We start from the raw sequence: 25,131 nt of genomic DNA on the forward strand, positions 1-25,131 counted from the left end.
GAGAAAGGTAAATATGTGGGGATATGCAGGTAAGTCCTGAGTGGGATTGTGCAGACTTGATGGCCAAACAGCCTCCTTCTTCACTGTAGGGATTCTGTGATATCTATGCTTCTACAGCAAGTTTGCGTCCTTTGTTGAATTGGATCACTCAGGAAGTGGTGAACAGGTGACAAGGTTTTGTTTTAAAAGGTGGAAGGTAGTCACAGGAATGGAAGATTGAGTGAGGTGAGCTCTTCTGTAAAATTCAGAGTCTGGATCATATGATTTAAAAGTGGAGTGATCAGCAATACAGTGGAGATACAGGTAGAGAACAGAGCTTATAGGGTGGGTATCTGTGGAAATTTTTTCTCAAAAAGCTGCCACAGTGTTGCTGGGGTGGGGGTGGGCGGGGTGGGGGGGGGTGGTTGGGCGGGGGTGGAGGTGTAGAGGGATGGATGGCAGTGACGAATTAGAACGAGCTGAGCATTAAATCCTGGATAGTCAGGCAGTCGCTGAAATATAGATTATGTGTCCAAATGTGTAGCTTGGATTAGCAGTATCTGTTATCTGGAAGCCAACATTGTGTAAACAGGAATACATGGTAGGAAGTTGCTTGGCAGCGAGGATCACTGGGCTCCAATGTTGCAGCAAAGCTGATGAGCTTGGATCATGCTATTGGCTCTCTTCCCCCAAGTCACTGACTCATCTGATTTCTCATTTGAGCAGCCATTCTTTATCATGAGTCTTGACAATCAGTGTTTACAGGATGTCCGACTGGAGGAGCATCACTGCTGAGCCCGATCCTGTGTTTGACCAATATCTACGTACATGTCCCTTCGAGCAGGAATTACTGAATTACTGTAATTAGTAACGGTAACTGCTTTTCCTGTACCAGCCCAGGGTATTCGATATTTCCTTGTGTTTCTCGAGCTGGAATGTTATGGCCATTCTTGCCAACTGGATTTTCCCATCCTGCTGCAGTGAACGGAAATTTGGCTGGGCGCCAAATTCTCCGGCTTCGCTGCAGCGGGAAAATGGCGTCAACCTTTCATGTGAAGCACCTTGAAATATTTTACCACTTTAGAGATGCTATATAAATACAATTTGTTATTGTTGTATCTAGTGTGTTAATGAGGGAGTGGGCATTTGTCTTTATCTCAGTTTTGTAGTTTAATTCCTGGGGTATGATGGAACTTTCCCTTCTCTCCTTCACCCCCCTCACTGCTCACCAGTCATGCTCATGTAATCCAAACATGCTCATGTAATCCAAACCACAGCCTAGACAACTTACCCATCAACACATCCTCTCAGCTACATTGGTGAGCAGCCTGGGAGAAAATTAAAGATGTTCAAATGCTTATAGCTGAATGAGGACTTTTGTAATGGAACTGCTATGTTGGAACTGTTATTTTACATTTTGTTTTGAAACATGTTAAGGAATAGATTGTAAATACATAAGGAAGGGAGGAATAAATAATGTTAGAGGAGATAAGGTGAGAGGAGGCTCATGTGGAGCAAAGAGATGGTACAAGTCGTGGAGTAAAATAGCCTGTTTCTGTGTTGTACGTTGTACCTAATTCTATGGAAAAAGTTCAAACTAAATACAAAGTTATGGCTTAGTAAGTACAACTGCAGTATAACACAGGAACGCACTACAAGCTTTAAAGAAACCTTCCAAGAAAGCTCATAATGCAGAGAACAAGGTGAAATTATTAACTTGGTAGTGTTCGGAAGGAAATATTTTGCAGACATACTTCCTCTAATTGTTTAGCGTTAATTCCGCAGCATGTGAATTGTCTCCATTGGGTTTTCTCTTGATATTAATGTGATCGAGTCTGTTGAATACAAGTCTGAAGAAGTTTGTGAATCGTGACCTTGTTTCCAAACAATCAACAATGTCCGTTTTAGTGCCGTTCTCTTTGCCAGTGCATACGAGCTCACTCGCATGTCGTCGGACAGGGGAAGACTGTTGCCTTGCTTCCTGAAACAGCAGCTTAAGAACATAAGAAATAGGAGCAGGAATAGACCTTGCAGCCCCTTGTGCCAGCTCCACCATTCAATGGGATTGTGGCTGATCTTCGACTAAACTCTAATTACTTGTCCAATTCCTGTATTCCTTCATTCCTTTAGATTTCAAAAGCTGAAAATACCCAATGACTGGGCATCTACCATCCTCTGGAGTAGAGAATTCCAAAGAAAGGAAAATTTGTGCTTAATTTGTTCTTCTGGTTTTGAGATTTGAGGCTGTATCAACTTATTGGATGAGGATCCAGAACACAAAATTGCTTAGAATTTAATACTGAGCCAGACATTTCACCTACGCAAGCTATTGTACAACTTAATGTGAGAATTGGAAACATCACACTGATGTGGGGCAATGGTTCTTTGAGGTTAAGAATCAATCATTTTATTTGGCCAATGTCAATATTTTCTAGTAATGTTACAGGCTGCATACGCCTCTGAACAAAGAAGTGTGCTTCCTGCCATAACATATAAATATTTAAACTCAACCTTGCTTTCTCTGTTTTAATCTTTGTAAGGCAACGGAGTACTTGTATCTATTTGTTTTCTCTCTAAACACCATCATGCCATGTGTTTTAGAGGAGGTTTTATATAATCTGTGCAAAACCCTCACCTGAGAGTATCATTAGGACAGTTTGGAGGGAACATTAACTAGCATCTAACCTATACAGTACACAAATCTCTGGTACAGGTGTGATGAGCCTTATCGCCTCCTTCTCATAAGAACTAGGAGCAAGGGTAGACAATTTAGCCTCTCGTGTCTGCTCCACTATTTAATATGATCATGGTTTATCTCATCTCTGTCTCCACCCCACTTTCTTCCCGTTCACTGTAGCACTTCAAATCCTTTCTAATTCAAAATCTATTCACCTCTTCCTTAAATTTACTCACAGTCTCAGCATCCATCATTTCCATGCCATATGAACCTGGGAGTGTCAATGGAAAATTTAGGTGCAGCTTGAGTTTGCATTTAACCATTCTGTGCAATGCCTTAGAACAGCTAGCATCTAACTTGTGCTATACATGACCCAGCAAGATGGAGGGAGCTCCATCACAGTGGGCTGATGTAAAATTTACCATATCTTATCTGTGAATATTAATTGGGCACGGTAAAAGGAGCATTGCTCAGGATTTAACCTGTGCTGTACCTGACGTTTGAGCGTACAGTGCTGAAACTGGATTTAAAAAAAGTTGAAATTAGTTCTCTTTCTCACTTCTGACTTTTCAATTTGTCAAATCTGAGTCTCTTGATCCATGCATCACAAAAGCTTCGTTCGCAGGTATAACAAGTGATTAGGAAGGCAAATGGAATGTTGCTGTTTAGACCATAAGACATAAGAACAGAATTAGGTCATTTGGCCCATCAAGTCACCTCAGCCGTTCAATCATGGCTGATATGATTCTCGTCCTCATTCTCCCCTTAACCCTTGATCCCCTTATTGATCAAGAACCTATCTATCTCTGTCTTAAAGACAGTCAATGACCTGGCCTCCACAGCCCTCTGTGGCAATGAGTTCATAGATTCATCAGCCTCTGGCTGAAGAAATTCCTCCTCATTTCAGTTTTAAATGAGCTGAGGTTTTGCCCTTGAATTCTAGTCTCTCCCACTAGTGGAAACGTCCTCTCCACATCCACTCTGTCTAGACCTCTCAGTTTCCTGTAAGTTTCTGTAAGAAGGGGGATGAAATACAAAAGTAGGGAAGTTTTGCTGCAATAATACAGCGGGTTGGTGCGACCACATCTAGGGTACTGTGTATAGTTTTCATCTTCTTACTTAAGAAATTACATAATTGCATTAGAAACAGTTCAGAGAAAGTTCATTTGATTGCTGGGATGAAGGGATTATCATGTGAGGAAAGAATGAGCCTGTATCCATTGGAATTTAGAAGAATGGGAGGTGGTCTTATTGAAACATAGAAGATACTGAGGGGAATTGACAGGATGGATGCTGAAAGGATCCCTTAAGAGAGAGGCTAAAGGCCAATAAGTCCCCGGACCTGATGGGTTGCATCGTAAGATAATAAAGAAAGTAGCTACAGAGACCTCAGTCAGAGTGAAGGAGAGAAAATAATTCCTGATGCTCCCCAGTGCCTAAAGTCAAAGGGTTGATATTTTGAATTGGCTCCGAGGAGGGAGTGTTATCAAGTTGTCTTTCACCCTAGCCCAGTATTAAGTCGGCATTTGCAGGAACTAATAGGACTGGATCAGGAGAAGCTAGCTTTCAGGCAGTTACAGTCTGTGTTTATTCTGTACACAAACCCCTTTAACAAGCAGCCTGTTCGGTTTCTTCCAGGTGTATCAGCCGTTGTCTAATGAAGCTGAAATTGCACAGACTAAAAAGTTATTCAGGAGACGACGGAATGACCGGAGGTGAGTCTTGTGCTGCTGGCTGCGATGGCAACCTATTCTGGGTTAGACGCTCAGTCTGCTTGTAGGTTTGACAGTTTTAGTTCCTCCTTTTTTTAAAAAAAAGAAGCCCTTGAGTGGAACTGATTCCGAAACAATATCCTGTATAAATTAGAAAGAATGTTAGTCTTTTAGTAAAGCTTACCTGATGATCCTGATTGGTAGACCAAATATTTTACAGTGAGTTTGCTTTCCCCACAAAAGGTATATTTTTCATGTTTTTGCTTTATACCATTTTCAGGGTGACTTTAGTGTTCAACAATGTGAAGGCTTTTGAAGGGTAGAATAGGACACTATCCGTTTTAGGCAACTAGTAAGTCAAATGTCCCAACAATGTTCCTAAGAACTGGGTTCAGACTGTCTGAGTCTCATTCACAGAGGGTCTGTGCAACATGAGGAGGAGGCCCAAACTGCAGCAGGAGCTGAAGAGGAGAAGAAGAAAATGGAAGAAGCAGCAATCGCGTCTTCCCAGTCAATCCCACATCTGGTCCCTGTGCAAGCTTGAGCTTTTATTTTGTAACTTACTTAATTGTTTTCTTTCCCCTCCAGTAATCTTGCTGCAATGCACCATCACTGGTGGAGAGGGTAGTCTGTGCACCTGCTCCTAGGCCTCTTCCAATACTGGTCTGAAACCAGCAGCTGGAAGGTGAGTGAGGGTGTTCTTGGGGTGACTGCCTCTGATTTGTTCCTCCTCCTCTATTCCTCTGTAGGAAGTGTCCCAGTCCTCCCATGTTGTGCCTCCCCACAGGAGGTGAATCGACATACTACTGTTCCATAGTATGTTGTGCCCCTCAGCACAGATTTTGTAGATGAGGTCAGCTTTGTTCCCTTTTCTCTTCCTGTACAAATGTCCATTTCCCGATGACCTGATCCGAAATCTAGTCACCGATCAATCATTTCGGTAATCTGTTTAACTGTCAAACTTACAAGAGGTGATGGCGCAGAATATTTGGATCTCTCCAACATGCTGAGACACTAACAGGTACAACTTTCAGGAAAATATTGCTTTGCATCACCTCTGTAGCTTGGAGCTGTTCAGCGCAACCTGTTGCCTGTCCTATCTTTCATCACATTTCAACTTCCCCTTTGTCACATTAACCCAAAATTAAATGTGTTATAATCTTATACTTCATTTATGATAGTACTTCAGGAATTCTCGTGTTTAGGTGAACTATCATGCATTACTAGTGCATTTGTGAGCTATTTTGTGAGCTGCGTGTAGCTAATTTTGTTGTTAAGTGCTTCGCTGCAAAGGATTGATTCTGATATGTTATTTTTATTTGAATGCATCAATCTGTAAAATCATGGAAAAGTTACAGTGCAGAAGGAGGCCATTCTGCATGCCAACTCCCTGCAAAAGCAGCTCATCCTGCCCCTACTCCCCCCTTTTTCCCTGTCACCCTGCAAATTTAAGGTTGATTTTGAAAATTATTATGGCATTTTCTTTGCTTTGGCAGTTTGCAATGTGCAACTGGGATTTGCAGTTGCTAGCTGTGAACTAAATAAAAGATGCTGCGGTATATTCTTTGGTTTCGATGAGGCTCAGCAGTGATTTCAGCCCAACACATCAGCCATTGCAAAATAGCAATCCCACTGCTAACTGTGGGGGAGCAACTTTGAAAAGGATCATTTTTCAGAGTATGTTTTTCATTGAGGTGGTGCAAGGAGGTGAAGAAAGATACAATCAGGCGGATCCAGAAGCTGTTGGAGATATTGGAGTGGGTGGCAAAGAATAAAACTTTGATTTGGAAAGCATACCCATATAGTAATCCTCTTGTTATTCTGTACAAATGCTTTTCCCCATTATTCCTTTTCTTTGGTTCAGTATACTCATGATTAGGTGGCAATATCCTTTGTTTGTATTTCATCTGGGCTTTAGTGAGAAAAAATATTAACTTAAAAGTTAAAACAATGAGGCCACCTATTAGCAGTCTCTGGACAAATACAATTGAGTTATCAGAAATTTGCAACAAGGAACAATTGACAGGGAATAGGAATGTACGAGTTTAGATCATTTATTCAAAGATTTGTGTAACTTGTTCAAGTAATAGATTGTTCAAACAAGTAATCGTTATTCCTGGTGAGGGTCTTTACATGTGTTTTACCCACTTGCTAACAATGTTGTTTTATTTTTAAATGCACATTTGATGCTAATGATTCTGCCTCAGAACCAGGAGAATTACTTTGCATGCTCTCCCGTTTAGTAAGCTAAAGGTCAATACTTCTATATTGATTAAGGATTCAGAGATGGTACCTATTGTTTTATTGGTGTTCAAAGATATCACTGCCCTTGAGAAAATAAAGATGAACAATGAAAGTAACTCAGCCTCACATCATTTTCAGGTTTTTGGAATGGTTAAGAAATTTGCCATGGTTTCTTTGGAAGAGAAATTTCAAAGTTACCATAAATATTCAAGGTTGCGAAGGAATTCAAAATTGTTGACTTTGATGACATGTTCAAATATAAGGAGAATACGTTAAACATTAGGAAGTTAGTGAATTTCTGTAAAATTTATTTTTTATCCAAAAGCTGAGAGTTGTAGAATAAGACCAAAGATGTGCGGGTTAGGTTGATTGGCCACGCTAAAGTTGCCCCTTAGTGTCCTGGGATGCGTAGGTTAGAGGGATTAGTGGGTAAATGTGTAGGGATATGGGGATAGGGCCTGGGTGGGATTGTGGTCGGTGCAGACTCGATGGGCCGAAGGGCCTGTTTCTGCATTGTAGGGTTCTATGTTCTATGTTCTAAGTTACCAGGAGAGCCATTATAAAATGAAAATTCAAGCAGCAATTATAAACGCTTCTAGAGAGAGTAGGGATTGAGGAATATATCAAGAAGGCCTATCATAAAACTCTTATCAGAAAATGGATTGACTATTCCAGTTCTGAATTTTTTTTGTTGCATGTGAGTAAATGGTTAAAGGAGCAGAGATATTTCACGTGTTCACCTGATCATGTGTTTCAGGGAGCTTAAGCTTGATTCTTTATCTTGCTTTTGAATTATTGTAGTTAATGACACTAAAATTCTGTAATGAGGAGATGAGATTAGACAATCCAACACAAGCAGCGTTTCTTCGTGATTTAACACTGCTGCCACCTGTCCGATTAGACCAGTCTGTTTGCAACCATCTCTATGAATCTGGCCAGAATATTTTGCAAAGAAACAAATATTTCTCCACTGCTCCAGATGGCATAACTATGTTTCTCAAATCCTTTTAATAATTTACGGCTGAGTGAACTACTGACTTCTCGAACCATCAGCTGTATCCATTCTTTTTAGCAACCTTTGCAACATTGTGAAGAAGGCTCTTGAGTCTGGTGCTTTAGGTAGTAATTTATCCCATAATAGTACCATCAGTCACTATCATCACTTGAAATATTTGATGGTATTGTTGACAGCCTTCCTGGTCAATTTTGGGAATGGATTAGGGCATTGCCAACCAACGTTTATCTCAGCATATGCACACAGGTCAAAATGAAATAAAGTGCATCATTATACCCAAGGTATGTAGTTGGCTAGCTTATGTTTTTTTGTACAGACCCCTGAACAGTACCAAGTAATGGGTAATAATGTAGTTTGGAAATTCATTGTGGACTGTTGATTTTGTTAGCTTTCTCTATTTGTCACAAATAGGCAGGGCTTGTTGGAGTTGAGCTGACAGTTCTAGCTTGTTGATGTGATCAGCAATGACTGGTCTCCTCAACAGCTGAATGAGTGGCAACAAGCCATTCCAGTTCACCAACCCAAAGACAGAAATTTTGACAGCTTGAAAAGGATAACAGCAGAGACTTGAGAAAATATAGTTAGATAATGTCACTTTTGGATTTTAAAAATCAGTAGTTTATTTATTAGTGTCACAAGTAGGCATACGTTAACAGTGCAACAGAGTTACTGTGAAAATCCGCTAGTCGCCACACTCTGGTGCCTGTTTGGGTACACTGAGGGCGAATTTAACACAGCCAATCCACCTAAGCAGCACGTCTCTCAGACCGTGGGAGGAAACCAGAACACCCGGAGGAAACCCACACAGACGAGGGGAGAACGTGCAGGCGCCATCAAGAGAGAGAAATAGTTATTGGGCTGGATTTGGATCTTCAAGGTGGGGGAGTGGAAGTCGGCAAATTAGTCAGGACTAGAGGGCAAAGCTTCAAGATAAGATGGGAGGCAGTTTAGATCTGAGTTGAGGAGGAACTTCTTCACTCAAAGGGTGGTGAATCTCTGGAATTCTCTGCCCGTTGAAGTGGTGGAGGCTGCCTCGCTGAATATATTTAAGTCACGGGTAGATAGGTTTCTGATAGACAGGGGAATTAAGGGTTATGGGGAGAAAGTGGGGAAGTGGAACTGATCCACTTCAGATCAGCCATGATCTCATTGAATGGTGGGGCAGGCTCGAAGGGCTAGATGGCCTACTCCTGCTCCTATTTCTTATGTTCTTATGTTCTTAAATTTCCTGCCTTGGGAGAAAGCATCGACAAAACAGGTTTTGTGTTCCAGGGTAGTGGGAAGCAAAAGTGACCAAGTGTTAGGCCCACCACCGCGGAAAGACTTAGTAGGCAGCTCCAGGGGCTGCAGACTTTGGCACACAATACCGAGGTGCCATGAAACCAAGCCTCTTTCAAAAACTGTCCCAACTCCAAATAACTCGCAGACGTGCCTAACCCTGTAATGGAGCAAGTCAAATCAGGAGTGCAGGGTGCTGGGTCACTATTGGAACCAGCCTGCACCCTCAAAATGCACTCCTGAAAATGAGCAATTTTGGGAAGGGGACGGAATCCTGGAATCAAGCCCAGGCTGCCATTTTTACCCCTCCCCAAACTCTCCTCAACTCCAGGAAAATCCAGCCCAACCTTTCAGGTTGATGATGATCCTTTTGCCAACATCTGGAGTATTTTGCTTTTGTATGTCTGAAGAGTTAATTGTTTAAGGATGTCGTAAGCTAGAATAAGAGACAGCATCAACTTCAGTCTATTGAGAATGCAGGGAGCGAGCAGGAAAAGATAACGTAGTGTATCAGAGGAGGAACAAGAGAAGAAGGTTCAGGGAAGCAGTGATCAGAGATCTACCAACTAAATTAGCAAAAAAAGTTGCCATTGAGATGGAGCTAGAGGTCTGAAGGAACAAAAAGAAATCATCATGCTACAATTATAACTGTACTGGGATTCACCACTAACAAATGGCATTTATACAGCACCTTGAATATAGTAGTTCCAGCGCACTCCACAGGAGAAAACAATTAATTGATCCACATAAGGAGGACACAGAATAACTGAACAAAAGCTCAGAAAAAGAAAACTTAAGGCAGATAGAAAGGTATAGATTTGATTTTTGATTTGATTATATTGGTATGCAGTGAAAAATATTATTTCTTGCGCACTATACAGACAAAACCAATTAATCACCCAAGGGGGCACCTGGATTTAAACTGATGATCTACAGTCAAACACTGAGTTATACCGCTGTAGACAGAAGTTTAAGGAAGGAATTCCTGAATTTTGGGCACAGACACTGCTGAATGTACATCCACCAACTGTGGAAAAAAGGAAATTGGGGATGGACAAAGGGCAGAACTGGAGAAACACAGAAATTTCTTAGCATTGTGAAAGTCGATGATGTTAGAGCTATGGCAGGTGAGACCCAAGAGGAATATGAACGCAAGAGGAGAATCTGTAACATTGCAGAACCAATGGCCAATGTGAACACGGGGGTGATGAGTTTGGTGCGAGTTATGGTATGGACAGCAAAATTTGGAGGAACCTAATGAAATCTGAAATTTATTAAGTGAGTAAGGAGTGAGGGCTAGGACGACTAACAACTTGTAAAACAACTGGGACAAAGCTCAGAGAGGCAAGGTGGGCCTCCTAACCAGACTTGTGCTCACATACCCCACCATAGCTGCTGAGGCTTTCCTTCAAATGTCAGTGAGTCTGGCTCCTCCACCCTGCACCTGTCCCTCCCCTACCCCAGAGCTTCTCGCCTTGGTAGCCAAAGTCTGGCCTTTTGTGCTAGGGAGTACTTGAACATGGAATATGGAGAAGAGTCCACTTAGAACAGCAAGAATTGGAAATGATGTTGGATGCCAAAGTGTGGAAAAGGGAGGTATTTTTAATTTGTTCATAGAATGTGGGCTGTGCCGGCTAGGCCATCCTTGTGCACATTTAAGAGTCAAGTACATTGTTTCGGCTCTGGAGTCACGTGTAGGCCAGACCAGGTAAGGACAACAGATTTCCTTCCCTAAAGAACCAGTTTTTTTTAAACAGAAATCAGCAATGGTTTCATGGTCATCATCAGACTTTTAATTTCAGACTTCAGTTGGATTCAAATTATATCATCTGCCATGTTGGGATTTGAACCCCGAGCATGACTCTGGGTCTCTGGATTACCAGTCCAGTGACAATATCACAGCACCACTGCCTATCTTGAGATAGATTGTAATCCAACTGAACCGTTTAGAAATTTGGTGGGCAGAATTTCAGGTATTTTTCCCACCCACGTCACGCATGGGTTCCATGGACTTTAACCTGTTTTTCCGAACAGCAGGAAGACCTACCCCACCATGGTCTACTCATGGCTTGTCACCTTGCCAATCAACCTCATGACCAAAACATCTGATGCTGTCTGCCAGTTGGCTGCCATTTTGGGCAAGCGGCTGCCTAATCTACAACATGCAATGAAGCCTGGGGGCTGAGATCACCTGGACCTAACAACAGGGATATTTATGTATTGCCTTTCGCGTAGTAAAATGTGCCATGGCACTCTGCAGGAGTATTATCAATCAAAATTTCACACCGAGCCACTGAGATTTTTTTTCAGCTGTCACTGTACTACGTTCACTGAAAATACCTGATGCAATGCTATTATCTACAAGGTTAATCATATACTGCATGCATTTCCTGAGCATTCAATGATAATTTCAAACAGATTGCACTTGTATTCTGGAAATGAAAGCTGGCTTGAGATTTTGATGCAATGTACCGAGTTCAGGAAAAGTTATTTCCAGTCCTGGTGCTCAGAGTTATGAACAGAGTCTTAGATTTGAAATTATTTTAATTGGTGAAAACAATGAGAATTTTTTCTAAACAAATGGATGAATGAATAACATAACTGCAGCTAAATAAACTATTAGCACAGAAATAAGTGAATAGATTATAAAACAGTGAGACTCAAAGGTAGACTCAAAGTTAGAATGATATCTTCCCAGAAGTTGTAGAAATGGGTAACACACTGTTGGCTAAAGTAATTAAGACTAACAATTAATACTTTGAAGAGATGTGTGGATTCAGATCTGATTAAGTGCCTTGGGACATTTAACTATGTAAAAAAAATGAAAGTTCTGACTGTTGTTAGTTAAAAACAGAATTGAGGGTTCCAGGCATAAACACAAATGGGGCAGAGATGGTATGTGAGTTTTGATAGTTCCTGAGCTGCTGAAACTGTAAAATTGAAGACAATATAGGAGGAATTTAGTGCAGCCTGCTGTGTTCCATGACAGAAAGGAGCATAGAATGAAGCAGGAGAAGAAGAGTAGTATTCCTGACAGTTAGAACTGATAGCTGAACTAAATGGCTGCTGAGAAAGCAGCAAGGCAGCGAGCCTGCCTCAACGTGGAGGGAAGCCAATTCAGTTCGTTAGGAAAGCTGTTAACACACATTTGCATGCTGCTGAACAGTATTACACATATCTTTTGGGATTATTTGAGTGGGGATCATGGCTGTCAGATCTCGACAAATGGAAGCTGGTAGTTTTGAAGTGTGGAGGTGGAAGGCCAGCTAATTGCTGCTTTCCACGGGACAGGAGGTACAAAGTCACAGTCTAAGGGACACAGATCAGAGTGGGGAGAGCCTGATGGCATATGGGCAATCAAATTGAGAGGCTGCCAGAAACACTTCTAGTCAATTTAACTTCAGTACAGCATATTTTCTTTGACAATAGACCCTGGATTATGAGAAATAAATGATAGCACAAAAATGATCCAAGAGCAATGAGAATTTAATCATCCTGACCATTATTTAATTAAGTTTCATGGTACAGCACCCTGGCATGAGCAAGATGATTGATGCTCTTTCTATTCTGAATAGAAGAATTCAGCCTTCTTTATTTTTCAATGGAAATTCCAACGTTAGATGTGTGGTTTGATTTGATTTATTATTGTCACATGTATTATTATACAGTGAAAAGTATTGTTTCTTGTGCGCTATACAGTCAAAGCATACTATTCATAGAAAAGGAAATGAGAGAGTTCAGAATATAGTGTTACAGTCATAGCTGAAGTGTAGAGAAAGATCAACTTAATTCAAGGTAGATCCATTTAAACATCTAATGGCAGCAGGGAAGAAGCTGTTCTTGAATCGCTTGGGACGTGACCTCAGATTTTTGTATCTTTTTTCTGACGGAAGAAGGTGGAAGAATGTCCAGGGTGCATAGGGTCCTTAATTATGCTGCCTGCTTTGCTGAGGCAGCAGGAAGTGTAGGCTGAGTCAATGGATGGGAGCCTGGTTTACGTGATGGATTGGGCTACATTCACAGTCTTTGGTAGTTTCTTGTGATCTTAGGCAGAGCAGGAGCCATACCAAGTTGTGATACAACCAGAAAAAAATGCTTTCTATGGTGCATCTGTAAAAGTCAGTGAGAGTTGTAACAGACATGCCAAATTTCCTAGTCTTCTGAGAAAGTGGAGGCGTGGTGGGCTTTCTTAACTATAGTTTCAGCATGGAGGGGACCAGAACACGTTGGTGATCTGGATACCTAAAAGCTTGAAGCTCTCAATCATTTCTACTTCATCCCCATTGATGTAGACAGGAGCGTGTTCTCCACTACACTTCCTGAAGTCGATGACAATTTCCTTCATTTTGTTGATATTGAGGGAGAGATTATTGTCGACGCATCAGTTCACCAGATTCTCTATCTTGTTCCTGTACTGTATCTCATCATTGTTTGAGATGCGATCCATTACAGTGGTGTCATCAGCAAACTTGAAAATCGAGTTGGAGGGGAATTTGGCCACACATTCATAGATGTATAAGGAGTATAGCAAGGAGCTGAGGACATAGCCTTGTGTAGCACTGATGTTGAGGATGATTGTGGAGGAGGTGTTGTTGCCTATCCTTACTGATTGTGTGATTGGAGCAGTACCAGGCCCACAGGTACTATTATCAGTGAGAGTAGCTAAATGGGCGGCACGGTAGTACAGTGGTTAGCACTGCTGCTTTAGTGTGCCGGGGCCCATGTTCGATTCCTGGCTTGGGTCACTGCCTGTATGGAGTTTGCATGTTCTCCCTGTGTCTGTGTGGCTTTTGTCCAGGTGGTCTGGTTTCCTCCCACATTTGAAAGACGTCTGGTTAGATGCATTGACCCAAACAGGCACCTGACTGTGGTGACTATGGGAATTTCACAGTAACTTCATTGCAGTTAATTTTAGCCTACTTATGACTAATAAATAAATAAATCACCTTTTGGGTTGGTCGTAAGAATTTCAAAAAATCAGATATTGGGAATGTGGTGAGATGAATAATATAAGTTTAAGTAAATATTCAGAAGTTGTATACTGAATGAAGTGAGAACACAAATTTGGTAATCAAACTGGAAATAACCCAGCCATACAGTCAGCTGTTTTTAAACTCTGGCTTTTATAACCTTGTAAAGCAACCACTTTCGAATTCTTTCAAAGTAAAACTGCTGTTGGAATTTCCTCTAATGAGAAGAATTCCATGTGATTGAAAAGAGTGGGTGAATTCCAGCAAATATTGCTGTCCATCCCAATGTCCATATACATTTGATAAGATGCTGCTTCATTTGCACAAAGAGGACATTCACCCACTACTCAAAATAAGTTGTAGTCTCGCAACATTGAAGCACTACCGCACAATGTGCCTAGTGCTTCACGTCGTTAGTGTATGCTTAAACTGGACCAACTGACGGGCAACACGACAGCTCAGTGACTTTCACTGTTTGCTGTGCAGCTACAGGGACCCAGGTCGGATCTCTGGCTTGGGTCGGTGTCTGTGGGAGTTTGCACATTCTCCCCATGCTTGCGTGGGTTTTCTCCAGGAGCTCCAGTTTCCTCCCACACCCCAAAAACGTGCTTTTAGGCTGATTGGTGTTAATAAATTGACCCTAAATTGGATCTCCCTTAATCTGGAGCATATAATTCCCTAAATTTGCACCCCTTTATTGTGGAGTCCACTAGATGTAGACAAAAGTCAGAGGTAGAAGAAGGATTGGAATAAGGCACTCACTGAGTGTTAAAGTGGGTGGGCTTGTGGGGCCGAAGGGCCTGTTTCCTGTGCTGTGTTGTTCTTTGTTCTTTGTTCTTTTGTTGTTCTAATGTGAGAATGTGGTGGGCTGTAAATCTAGTCCCTAGTCCCAAATCCAGTTCTCCCTTACAGTATTTTAGGGATTTATACCAACTGCTTCCTATAGGGCAAGAAATGGTAAATCAAAAGGCGGAAGAACTATATAGCTTTGACAAAGCCCTGATGATCAAGATGACCGAGAAATCTCTGTAAAGAAGATTTTCTTTTGTTGGACCTCTTGACTTCATTATTCACCATTTTCTTTATTCTGCTAATTTCTTCTCAAATCTATTGCTACACGGCTTGAAAACTGAAAATTGCTTGATTACCATGATCTGCATGTATTACACTGCTATGTTTTAAAAACAGCATTCTATTGGGTTTTTCATCCTGGTATCTTGCTTTGCACAGCAGTTCATGTTTGCACATGATTTGTTATTGTTTTTTTTTGGAAGACTGCAGAACCAAGCTGTACAAAAGCCTAAAGCATCATCTCATTCAATAAATATACCAAGGAAAGCAGAGCTGATGTCAAGTCACACTGAGTTTGTCTGTAAGCAACCCAATGGTGCTGCACATTGGTGTAATGCACATTGGTGTAGTGGGTGGCACGGTGGCACAATAGTTAGCACTGTTGCCTTACAGTGCCAGGGACCCGTGTTCAATTTCGGCCTTAGGTGACTGTGTGGAGTTTGCACGTTCTCTCTGTGACTGCAAGGGTTTCCTCCGGGTGTTCCAATTTCCTTCCAAGCTCCAAAGATGTACAGGTTAGGTTTAGATTAACCATGCTAAATTGCCCCTTAGTGTCAGAGTAAATATGTGGGGTTACAGGGTAGGGCCTGGCTGGGATTGTTATCAATACAGGCTCATGAACTGAATGGTCTCTTGCTGCACTGCAAGGATACCATGGTAATAGGCCCTGTGCTAGATGGCCCATGATATGATGAGCAGCAAGTTCTCCAATTCAGAAGGATGGCTTGTCTTTGGGGGTGAAGAGGTACAATTCTTCTCTTCAAGAAAAGAAAATTGGAAAGATTATCAATAGCTTTGATTTTGGTTTAAAAACCCTGCGGCAACTAGTTAGAGTTGGTAAAGGCCTGAGAATGGGACCTTTGCTTTTCCATATAATGGAGAATGTCATGGCAATATTGAGAAAGTGAAATGCAAGTTCAAAACTTGAGGTTCAGACAGATGTCTAATGCAGGGAGACATCCTCCAACCAGAGTTAAAAGTGATGACCCAATTTCTGTTTACAATGAACTTTTCTGTAAGCTTCTGCATCTGAAAGTGCATATGAGTTTTAGTGTTAAGTCTTTTCACCTAGGAACCAAACATACTTACAGCATTAAAGCAGGTCATCGTGTCTGTGTTGCTTCTTTGCTGCATCAATCCTAAACTAAGTACATAGCCCTGTTTCCTCCCCACAGTTCTAAGTCTTCTTCTATTTCAAATACTTATTCAGTTTTCTCCTGAAACAAGTAAAATATTCCATATTCCAACAGTGCTCTGAGTAAAAGTAAGGTTGAAAGTTTATTTATTAGTCACAAGTAAGGCGTATATTAAAACTGCAATGAAGTTGCTACGAAATTCCCCAAGTTGCCGCAGTCTGTTTCTTTTAAACTTTCTCCTCACTCTCTTTGTGACATTTCTAATTTAATAACCCTATGTCAAGCCCTTCTCAAAGTATATTTATCCCCTAGCCACTTTATCAAAAACCTTCATAATATAAAAAAATTATATTAAATCTTCACTGCCTTCTCTGTCCCAATTGTCTTCGGATCTTAATTCTCTTCATTTAGCTTGCTTATTCTGGAGAATCTATGCCCTCCATTAAATAGACCTATGTAACATGTGCAGCACAGAGATTATTCAACCCCACTACTTTATGTCAACTTTTATACTCCACAAGCTTCTTCCTGTCCTAGTTGCCCTTCCGATACCGGCCATGCATCCTTCAGTACACAGCTCCAAAATGCACACATCAAAGGCCAGATTCCTCTGGTCCTGATTGTCTTGGAATGGGGAGGCCAGTGAAGTAAAAATGTTGGTGACAATGCAGGGCTAGAAACCCCACCCCCATTTCTGATTTTCCCAAATGCAGGGCAGAGCATGGGCCTCACTTATGAACAAAGAAAATTACAGCACAAGAACAGGCCCTTCAGCCCGCCAAGCCTGCACCAACCATGAATGGCGCCAGTTAAATTCTTCATGGGCTCATTAAAAGCCTATCTCCCACAACTTTATTTTTGAGGGGCCTGGCATATCGGAGTTGTCTGCCAGACCAGCTGCATATTGCAGAGACCATATCTGGGGCAAGCCATGAGTTTTAAAAAGTAAGTAAGTATGCTTTTTAAAGTTTAAAGGGCTTCCCCTTTGATGTAAAAGTTGCAGCAACCCATCACAGGTCAGGGAGGAGCCAGAATTAAGAATTTTGCCAATTTGGTGGTTTATTACCCTCGATGAGTCAAAAGGGCCTTTTATGTACGAAATGACTTTGACATTGCGTGCATATCGGAGCAGTGGGCTTGGCTGTTTAGCATCAAAATAGGTGCTGCCCCCTTAGAAATTGAAGTCTTTGGAGATGAGGAACACCAGCTTGCACAGGAAATGCAGAGCACTAGGTATCAAGAGGGTAGAGGAGAGGGGTGATAGATACAGAAAAGGAGACACTCCCTTGTGCACAGGCAGAGGCAAAGAGAGCTGTGGATGACTGAGACACCAGTGCCAAGGGAGACTAGAACTCTCTTAGCAGATGGCCTTGGATATTTATACCCTCATCAGAAGGAACTTCTGCGGCATCTCACAGATACACTGATGCCTCGCCCATGTGACAGACTCTTTGTTTATCGATGATGGGCAACATATCAAGATCACAAGTGATGATGTGTTACAGGCCCAGAAGGCACTAAGTCTGAAGCTTGTTGTGGTTAGGTGGTGCTTGACAAGGGTCTCAGTCATTGCAGTGGCCTGCTGTGCTCTCCATAATTTGGTCCTCTAAAGATATGTGGACCGTGAGGATGGTTAAACCCTGGAAAGGGACAGCTCATCGGAGAGGAGCAAGAGGTATGGGGAGGGCCATTATGCTGAAGGTAGAGGGGCCCCTACTGCATGAAGAGGTAGTGTCCTCTTCTCACTCTCCTTTCCGTCAGAGGTGCCAAGGCTCCAGTTCCTCTGTGTCCATTCAGCACCCTGTGGGTGCCTTAATATAAACTCTCTCCCCCAGGCTGCCTTGGGGGTTTGAAGCCCAGCTCCATTCCTGCCCCCATTAACTTTAATTAGATATGACACTCAAATCCATATCAAGGGCTCACTCCCAAAAATATAAAATTCAGTCCGTTTCCTACGAGGACATGTCTCTTAATGTGGAGGTGCTGGCGTTGGACATGTTTCTTATGCAAAGACAGACCCAGATCCTGTTTCTCTCCTCCAAAGGCAATTCCAACCCTATATTTTTCCCTAAATACATCTGTTCTGCCTGCTTCAACTATTCCGTGTAGCTGAAAGGTGTATTGTTTTACTGCTAGCTGAAGAAATTGTTCCTAAATTTCTCATCTATTTGATCTGTTGATGGCTGTCTTATACTTATGCTCTCTTTTTTTTGGACTCACTTTCAAGAAACAGCAGATTTTCCAGACTCATTCAACAGACCACTTTACAATATTATGAAGACCTACACCAGCCCTTTTTTCCAGAGAAAAGAATTCCAACCTGCACAATAGTTGCATCCTTTCAGTTCTGGTGGAAGGTTATATATCTTTCTGCTTCTTGTGACATGGAAACCCAACCCGGATACAGTATTCCAGTGTAGTTTATTAAAGGTTCAAAATTGATTTAACATTTTGGGCCAAATTTTCACTAATGAGGCAGGAGGCCCAAGTCGGAATTTCTCACCTCGGCAGACGTGCTTCCATTTAAGTGGTTCCAGCCTGCACTGCCTTCGCTCCAGAGATCAAGTTAGGCCAGCCAGCTCAGATACTGCCAGGGAGGCAGGCAAGTGCCAAGGCAGGCTGGTCCGAGGGTCTGCCTTGGTTTTCTACACTTAGTTCCAATTGTATTGAAGGCTGTTAGGTCTGCCAGCATTCATCCCTCTCCCCCAACCTCCCCATACTTCCTGCATGCTCCCATGTTCATGAAAAGAACACCCATTCAGGAATGTTTTTTAAAAAGAAATGCTGTTTTTACAATCTTATTAAAGTGTCAAAAGAGCACCAGTTTTATTTTTAATATGGATGCTTTCTATTCCCATTCCACCTACGGTTTTGCCTGCCTCACCCCGATCCCAAATTATTCTGCAATATCTTCCCTACTTGTCTTTTCCTAGCACACGCCAGACTTACCTACTCAGTGAGACCCACTGTCCGCTTGCTGCAGTACAACTCCTGACAGTTTCCCCAGCTGTCCAGGCCAAGTGTTTGTGGACATCATCAACTTCTTATAGAATGTTACATCACAGAAACAGGTTAATCCGTCCAACAAGTTTGATATTTTTCTCCATATGAGTCACTTTACTCCAACTCTCCTGCTCATTCCCCATACCCGTTAATATTTTTTATAGCACTTAACTTTAAAAATAGCTTGTGAAATAATTTTCCACAGACGAATCATCCTCTGTGCAGCGATTTTTTTTCTAACATTCTTTTCTCTTAACTATCTTAAATTTATGGTCCTTTATCTCTGTCATTGATCAGTGGGTACAATTTATCATTGCTACCTAATCATAAGCCGACAGATCCTCTAAAGACCTCGATCAGATCAGCCCTTATCCTTCTGAGCTCAACTATAAAAATCTTAAACTCTTTTTATAACTGTATAGTCTTACTCTTGGTAACACGTTTTCAATTATTTTATAGATTTTTGTTATCTTCAATTGCTGAAAGCTATTGCATACATGTAGACGAACAAGTTCACAACATAAACACTTTACGTTTTGACCCTACACCTCTGGATATAAAACTAAGGATTCTGATTGCCTTTTTAATGGCATTGCCTACTTGTCCTCCTCTGTTTAATTACAATTTATATCTTCTGAATCTTCTGCTGCTCTACGTAATTCAGAACCTTGCATTTAATGCGTATTTCCTTTTCCTTGTCTTGCATCCAAAATGAATTACTTCACAGTTTTGTACAAAGATTTGCGTCTTCCACTGTCTACTCAGTCTGTTAGCTCTTAATATGTCTTCCTATGGTCTTCCTGATTTGCCATGACCTACCCACCAACCAAAGAACGAAGAAAATTACAGCACAGGAACAGGCCCTTCTGCCTGCATCGACTATGTTGCCCGAATGAACTAAAACCCCTACTCTTCCAGGGACCATATCTCTCTATTCCCATCCTATTAATGTATTTGTCAAGACGCCACTTAAAAGACACAATCGTATCTGCTTCCACTACCTCCCCTGGCAACAAGCTCCAGGCACTCACCACCCTCGTGTAAAAAAACTTGCCTCGCACATCTCCTTTAAACCTTGCCCCTCGGACCTTTGCGTTCAGAGTGGCTAAAAATAGTGGGTGGTTAGAAGATTGGGAAAGATTTAAAAATCAACAAAGAATGACTAAGAAGGTGATAAAGAAAGGAAAGATAGAGTATGAAGCTAAACTAGCACTAAATATAAAAAATGACAGTAAAAGTTTTTACAAATATATAAAGAAGAAGAGGCTGGCTAGAGTGAATGTTGGACCCTTGGAGGATGAGAGGGGGGATTTAGCGGTGGGCAATGAGGAAATGGCTGGCTTTAAATAAGTTTTTTGCCTCGGTCTTCACGAGGAGGACACGAATAGTTTGCCGGATATTAAAGATAGAAGGATGGTAGGAGATGAGGGCCTGAATGCGATTACTATCACTGGAGAGGTTGTGCTTGATAGACTAATGGGACTGAAGGTGGACAAGTCCCCAGGACCGGATGGAATGCATCCCAGAGTTCTGAAAGAAATGGCAGAGATGATAGTGGATGCCTTAGTAATTATTTATCAAAATTCGCTGGACTCCGGGGAAGTGCCGGAAGATTGGAAAACGGCTCATGTTACGCCGCTGTTTAAAAAGGTAGCAGACAAAAGGCAGGGAATTATAGGTTAGTTTAACGTCTGTAGTTGGAAAAATGCTAGAATCCGTCATCAAAGAAGAAATAGCGAGGCACCTAGAAAAGAATGGTTTGATCGAGCAGACGCAGCATGAATTCGTTAAGGGGAAGTTGTGTTTGACGAATTTATTGGAATTCTGTGAGGATGTGACTAGTGCGGTAGACAGAGGGGAACCGGTGGATGTGGTGTTTTTACATTTCCAAAAGGCGTTTGATAAGGTGCCTCACAAAAGGTTGCTACAGAAGGTTAGGGTGCACGGAGTTGGGGGTAAGGTGTTAGCGTGGATAGAGGATTGGCTGTCCAATAGGAAGTAAAGAGTTGGTATCAATGGGTGCTATTCTGGTTGGCAGTTGGTGACTAGTGGAATGCCACAGGGATCGGTGCTGGGGCCTCAACTGTTTACCATTTATATAGATGATTTGGAGGAGGGGGCTGAGTGTAGGGTGACGAAATTTGCTGATGACACGAAGATGAGTGGAAAAGCAAATTGCGTGGAGGGTGTGGAAAGTCTGCAGAGAGATGTGGATAGACTGAGTGAGTGGGCGAGGACCTGGCAGATGGAGTATAATGTTAGCAAGTGTGAGGTTATCCACTTTGGCAGAAATAATAGTAGGAGGGATTATTATTTAAAAGGCGAAAAGCTGCAGCATGCTACAGTGCAGAGGGACCTGGGGGTCCTTGTGCATGAGTCGCAAAAACCCAGTCTGCAGGTGCAGATCAAGAAGGCAAATGGAATGTTGGCCTTTCTAGCGAGGGGGATAGAATATAAAAGTAGGGAGGTCTTGCTGCAACTGTATAGGGTACTGATGAGGTTGCAGCTGGAGTACTGTGTGCAGTTTTGGTCACTGCACTTGTGGAAGGATAAATTGGCCTTGGAGGGAGTGAAGAGGAGGTTCACTAGGCTGATACTGGAGATGAGGGGGTTGGCCTATGAAGAGAGACTAAATAGACTGGGTCTGTACTCGTTGGAGTTTAGAAGGATGAGGGGGGATCTTATAGAGACGTATAAGATAATGAAGGGGATGGATAGGGTAGTGGTAGAGAGATTCTTCCCACTTAGAAAGGATAGCAGGACAGGAGGGCACAGCCTCAAGATAAGGGGGGGTGCAGTTTAGATCAGAGTTGAGGAGGAACTTCTTCACTCAAGGGGTGGCAAATCTCTGGAATTCTGTGCCCGTTGAAGTGGTGGAGGCAACCTCGCTAAATATATTTAGATAGGTTTCTGATAGACAGGGGAATTAAGGGTTATGGGGAGAAAGCAGGAAAGTGGAACTGAGCAGCGACAGATCAGCCATGATCTTATTGAATTGCGGGGCAGGCTCGAAGGGCTAGATGGCCTACTCCTGCTCCTATTTCTTATGTTCTTATGTTCTTACCTGTGCTCCCCGCAGTAATTGACTCTCCAACCCTGGGAAAAAACTTCTAACTATCCATTCTGTCCATGCCCGTCATAATCTTGTAGACTACTATCAGGTCACCCCTCAACCTCCGTCGTTCTAGTGAGGACAAACCAAGTTTCTCCAACCTCTCCTCATAGCTAATGCCCTTCATGCCAGGCAACGTCCTGGTAAATCTTTTCAGTACCCTCTCCAAAGCCTCCACATCCTTCTGGTAGTGTGGCGACCAGAATTGAACACTATATTCCAAGAGCGACCTAACTAAGGTTCTATAAAACTGCAGCATGACTTGCCAATTTGTAAACTCAATGCCCCGGCCGATGAAGGCAAGCATGCCGTATGCCTTCTTGACTACCTTATCCACCTGCGTTGCTACTTTCAGTGACCTGTGTACTTGTACATCCAGATCCCTCTGCCTATCAATGCTCTTAAGGATTCTATCATTTACTGTATATTTCCTGTCTGTATTAAACTTTCCAAAATGCATTATCTCACATTTGTCCTGATTAAACTCTATCTACCATCTCTCCTCCCAACTCTCCACCCGATTTATATCTTGTTGTATCCTCTGATGATTCTCATCACTATCCGCAAACCCACTAATCTTTGTGTTGTCAGCAAACTTACTAATCAAACCTGTTAACCCTACCTGCTTCAAGAAGACCATCATCCCAGTACCTAAGAAAAACCAAGCAGCTTGCCTTAATGACTATCGGCCGGTGGCTCTGACATCCATCATTAAGAAATGCTTTGTAAGGCTAGTCATGGCACGAATCAATTCCAGCCTCCTGGACTATCTAATCTTCTGCAGTTTGGCTACTGCCACAACAGGTCCACAGCTGACGCCTTCTCCATGACCCTGCACTCAACCTTGGAACACCTAGATAACAGGGACACCTACGTCAGACTCCTATTTATTGACTACAGCTCAGCCTTCAACTTTATTATTCCCAGGAAACTCATCTCCAAACTCAGTGGCCTGGGCCTCAGAATCTCCCTCTGTGACTGGATCCTGAACTTCCTAACTCACAAATCAAACCAGTAAGAATAGGCAACATCAGCTGCTCCATGATCATCTTCAACACCAGTGCCCTATAAGGCTGTGTTCTTAGCCCCTTACTATACTCCTTATGTACCTATGACTGTGTGGCCAAATTTCCCCCCGATTTGATTTTTAAGTTTGCTGACGACATCATCATAGTGCGTCGGATCTCAAATAATGATGAGATAGAGTACAGGAATAAGATAGAGAATTTGCTGAACTGGTGTGGCAACAATAATCTCTCTCTCAATATCAACAAAACGAAGGAGATTGTCACCAACTTCAGGAAGTGTAAAGGAGAACATGCCCCTGTCTACATCAACGGGGATGAAGAAGAAATGGTTGAGAGCTTCAAGTTTTTAGGTGCCCAGATCACAAACAACCTGCCCTGGTCTCCCTGTGCCGACACTATAGTTAAGAAAGCCCACCAACACCTCTACTTTCTCAGAAGACTAAGGAAATTTGGAATGTCAGCTAAGACTCTCACCAACTTTTACAATGCACCATAGAAAGCATGTTTTTCTCGTTGTATCACAGCTTGGTATGGCTCCTGCTCTGCCCAAGACTGCAATGAACTACAGAAGGTCATGAATGTACATAAGAACATAAGAAATAGGAGCAGGAGTAGGCCATCTAGCCCTTCGAGCCTGCCCCGCCATTCAATAAGATCATGGCTGATCTGAAGTGGATCAGTTCCACTTTCCCACTCTCTCCCCATAACCCTTAATTCCCTTGTCTGTCAAAAACCTATCTACCCGTGACTTAAATATATTTAGCGAGGTTGCCTCCACCACTTCAACGGGCAGAGAATTCCAGAGATTCACCACCTTTTGAGTGAAGAAGTTCCTCCTCAACTCCGATCTAAACTGCACCCCCCCTTATCTTGAGGCTGTGCCCTCTAGTCCTGCTATCCTTTCTAAGCGGGAAGAATCTCTCTACCTCTACCCTATCCATCCCTTTCATTATCTTATACGTCTCTATAAGATCCCCCCTCATCCTTCTAAACTCCAGCGAGTACAGACCCAGTCTATTTAGTCTCTCTTCATAGCCCAACCCCCTCATCTCCAGTATCAGCCTAGTGAACCTCCTCTGCACTCCCTCCAAGGCCAAAATATCCTTGCGCAAGTGCGGCAACCAAAACTGCACACAGTACTCCAGCTGCGGCCTCAGCAGTGCCCTGTACAGTTGCAGCAAGACCTCCCTGCTTTTATATTCTATCCCCCTTGCTATAAAAGCCAACATACCATTCGCCTTCTTGATCACCTGCTGCACCTGCAGACTGGGTTTTTGCGACTCATGCACAAGGACCTCCAGGTCCCTCTGCACTGTAGCATGCTGCAGCTTTTCGCCCTTTAAATAGTAATCCCTCCTACTATTATTTCTGCCAAAGTGGATAACCTCACACTTGCTAACATTATACTCCATCTGCCAGGTCCTTGCCCACTCGCTCAGCCTATCCAGATCCCTCTGCAGACTTTCTACACCCTCCGTCCAATTTGCTTTTCCACTTATCTTTGTGTCATCAGCAAATTTCAACACCCTACACTCAGCTCCCTCCTCCAGATCATCTATATAAATGGTAAATAGCTGAGGCCCCAGCACCGATCCCTGCGGCACTCCACTAGTCATCAATCCAACACGCAAACCAGCCTCCCATCCATTGACTTTGTCTACACTCCCCGCTGCCTCCGCAAAGCAACCAGCATAATTAAGGACCCAACGCATCCCAGACATTCTCTCTTCCACCTTCTGTCGAGAGAAAGAAACAAAAGTCTGAGGTCATGTATCAACCGACTCAAGAACAGCTTTTTCCCTACTGCTGTCAGACTTTTGAATGGACTTACCTTGCATTAAGTTGATCTTTCTCTACACCCTAGCTATGACTGTAACATACATTCTGCACTCTCTCAATTCCTTCT

The 25,131-nt window shown here is 42.5% G+C and overlaps 1 protein-coding gene across 4 annotated transcripts in view; it reads left to right on the forward strand.

Annotated features, from left to right (window-relative positions):
* Window positions 1-25,131, forward strand: part of ctif (CBP80/20-dependent translation initiation factor) — a 263,224-nt gene that overhangs the window by 152,991 nt on the left and 85,102 nt on the right. For all 4 annotated transcript variants that reach the window (XM_080206055.1, XM_080206007.1, XM_080206130.1 and 1 more), the window contains one exon: window positions 4,295-4,371. In XM_080206055.1, coding sequence (XP_080062181.1) covers window positions 4,295-4,371 — 77 coding nt within the window. The remainder of the gene's footprint in view (window positions 1-4,294; window positions 4,372-25,131) is intronic.

Source organism: Carcharhinus amblyrhynchos, chromosome 1 (assembly GCF_965287045.1).
Source record: "Carcharhinus amblyrhynchos chromosome 1, sCarAmb.v2.hapA, whole genome shotgun sequence".
In the NCBI taxonomy this organism is placed as follows: domain Eukaryota; kingdom Metazoa; phylum Chordata; class Chondrichthyes; order Carcharhiniformes; family Carcharhinidae; genus Carcharhinus; species Carcharhinus amblyrhynchos.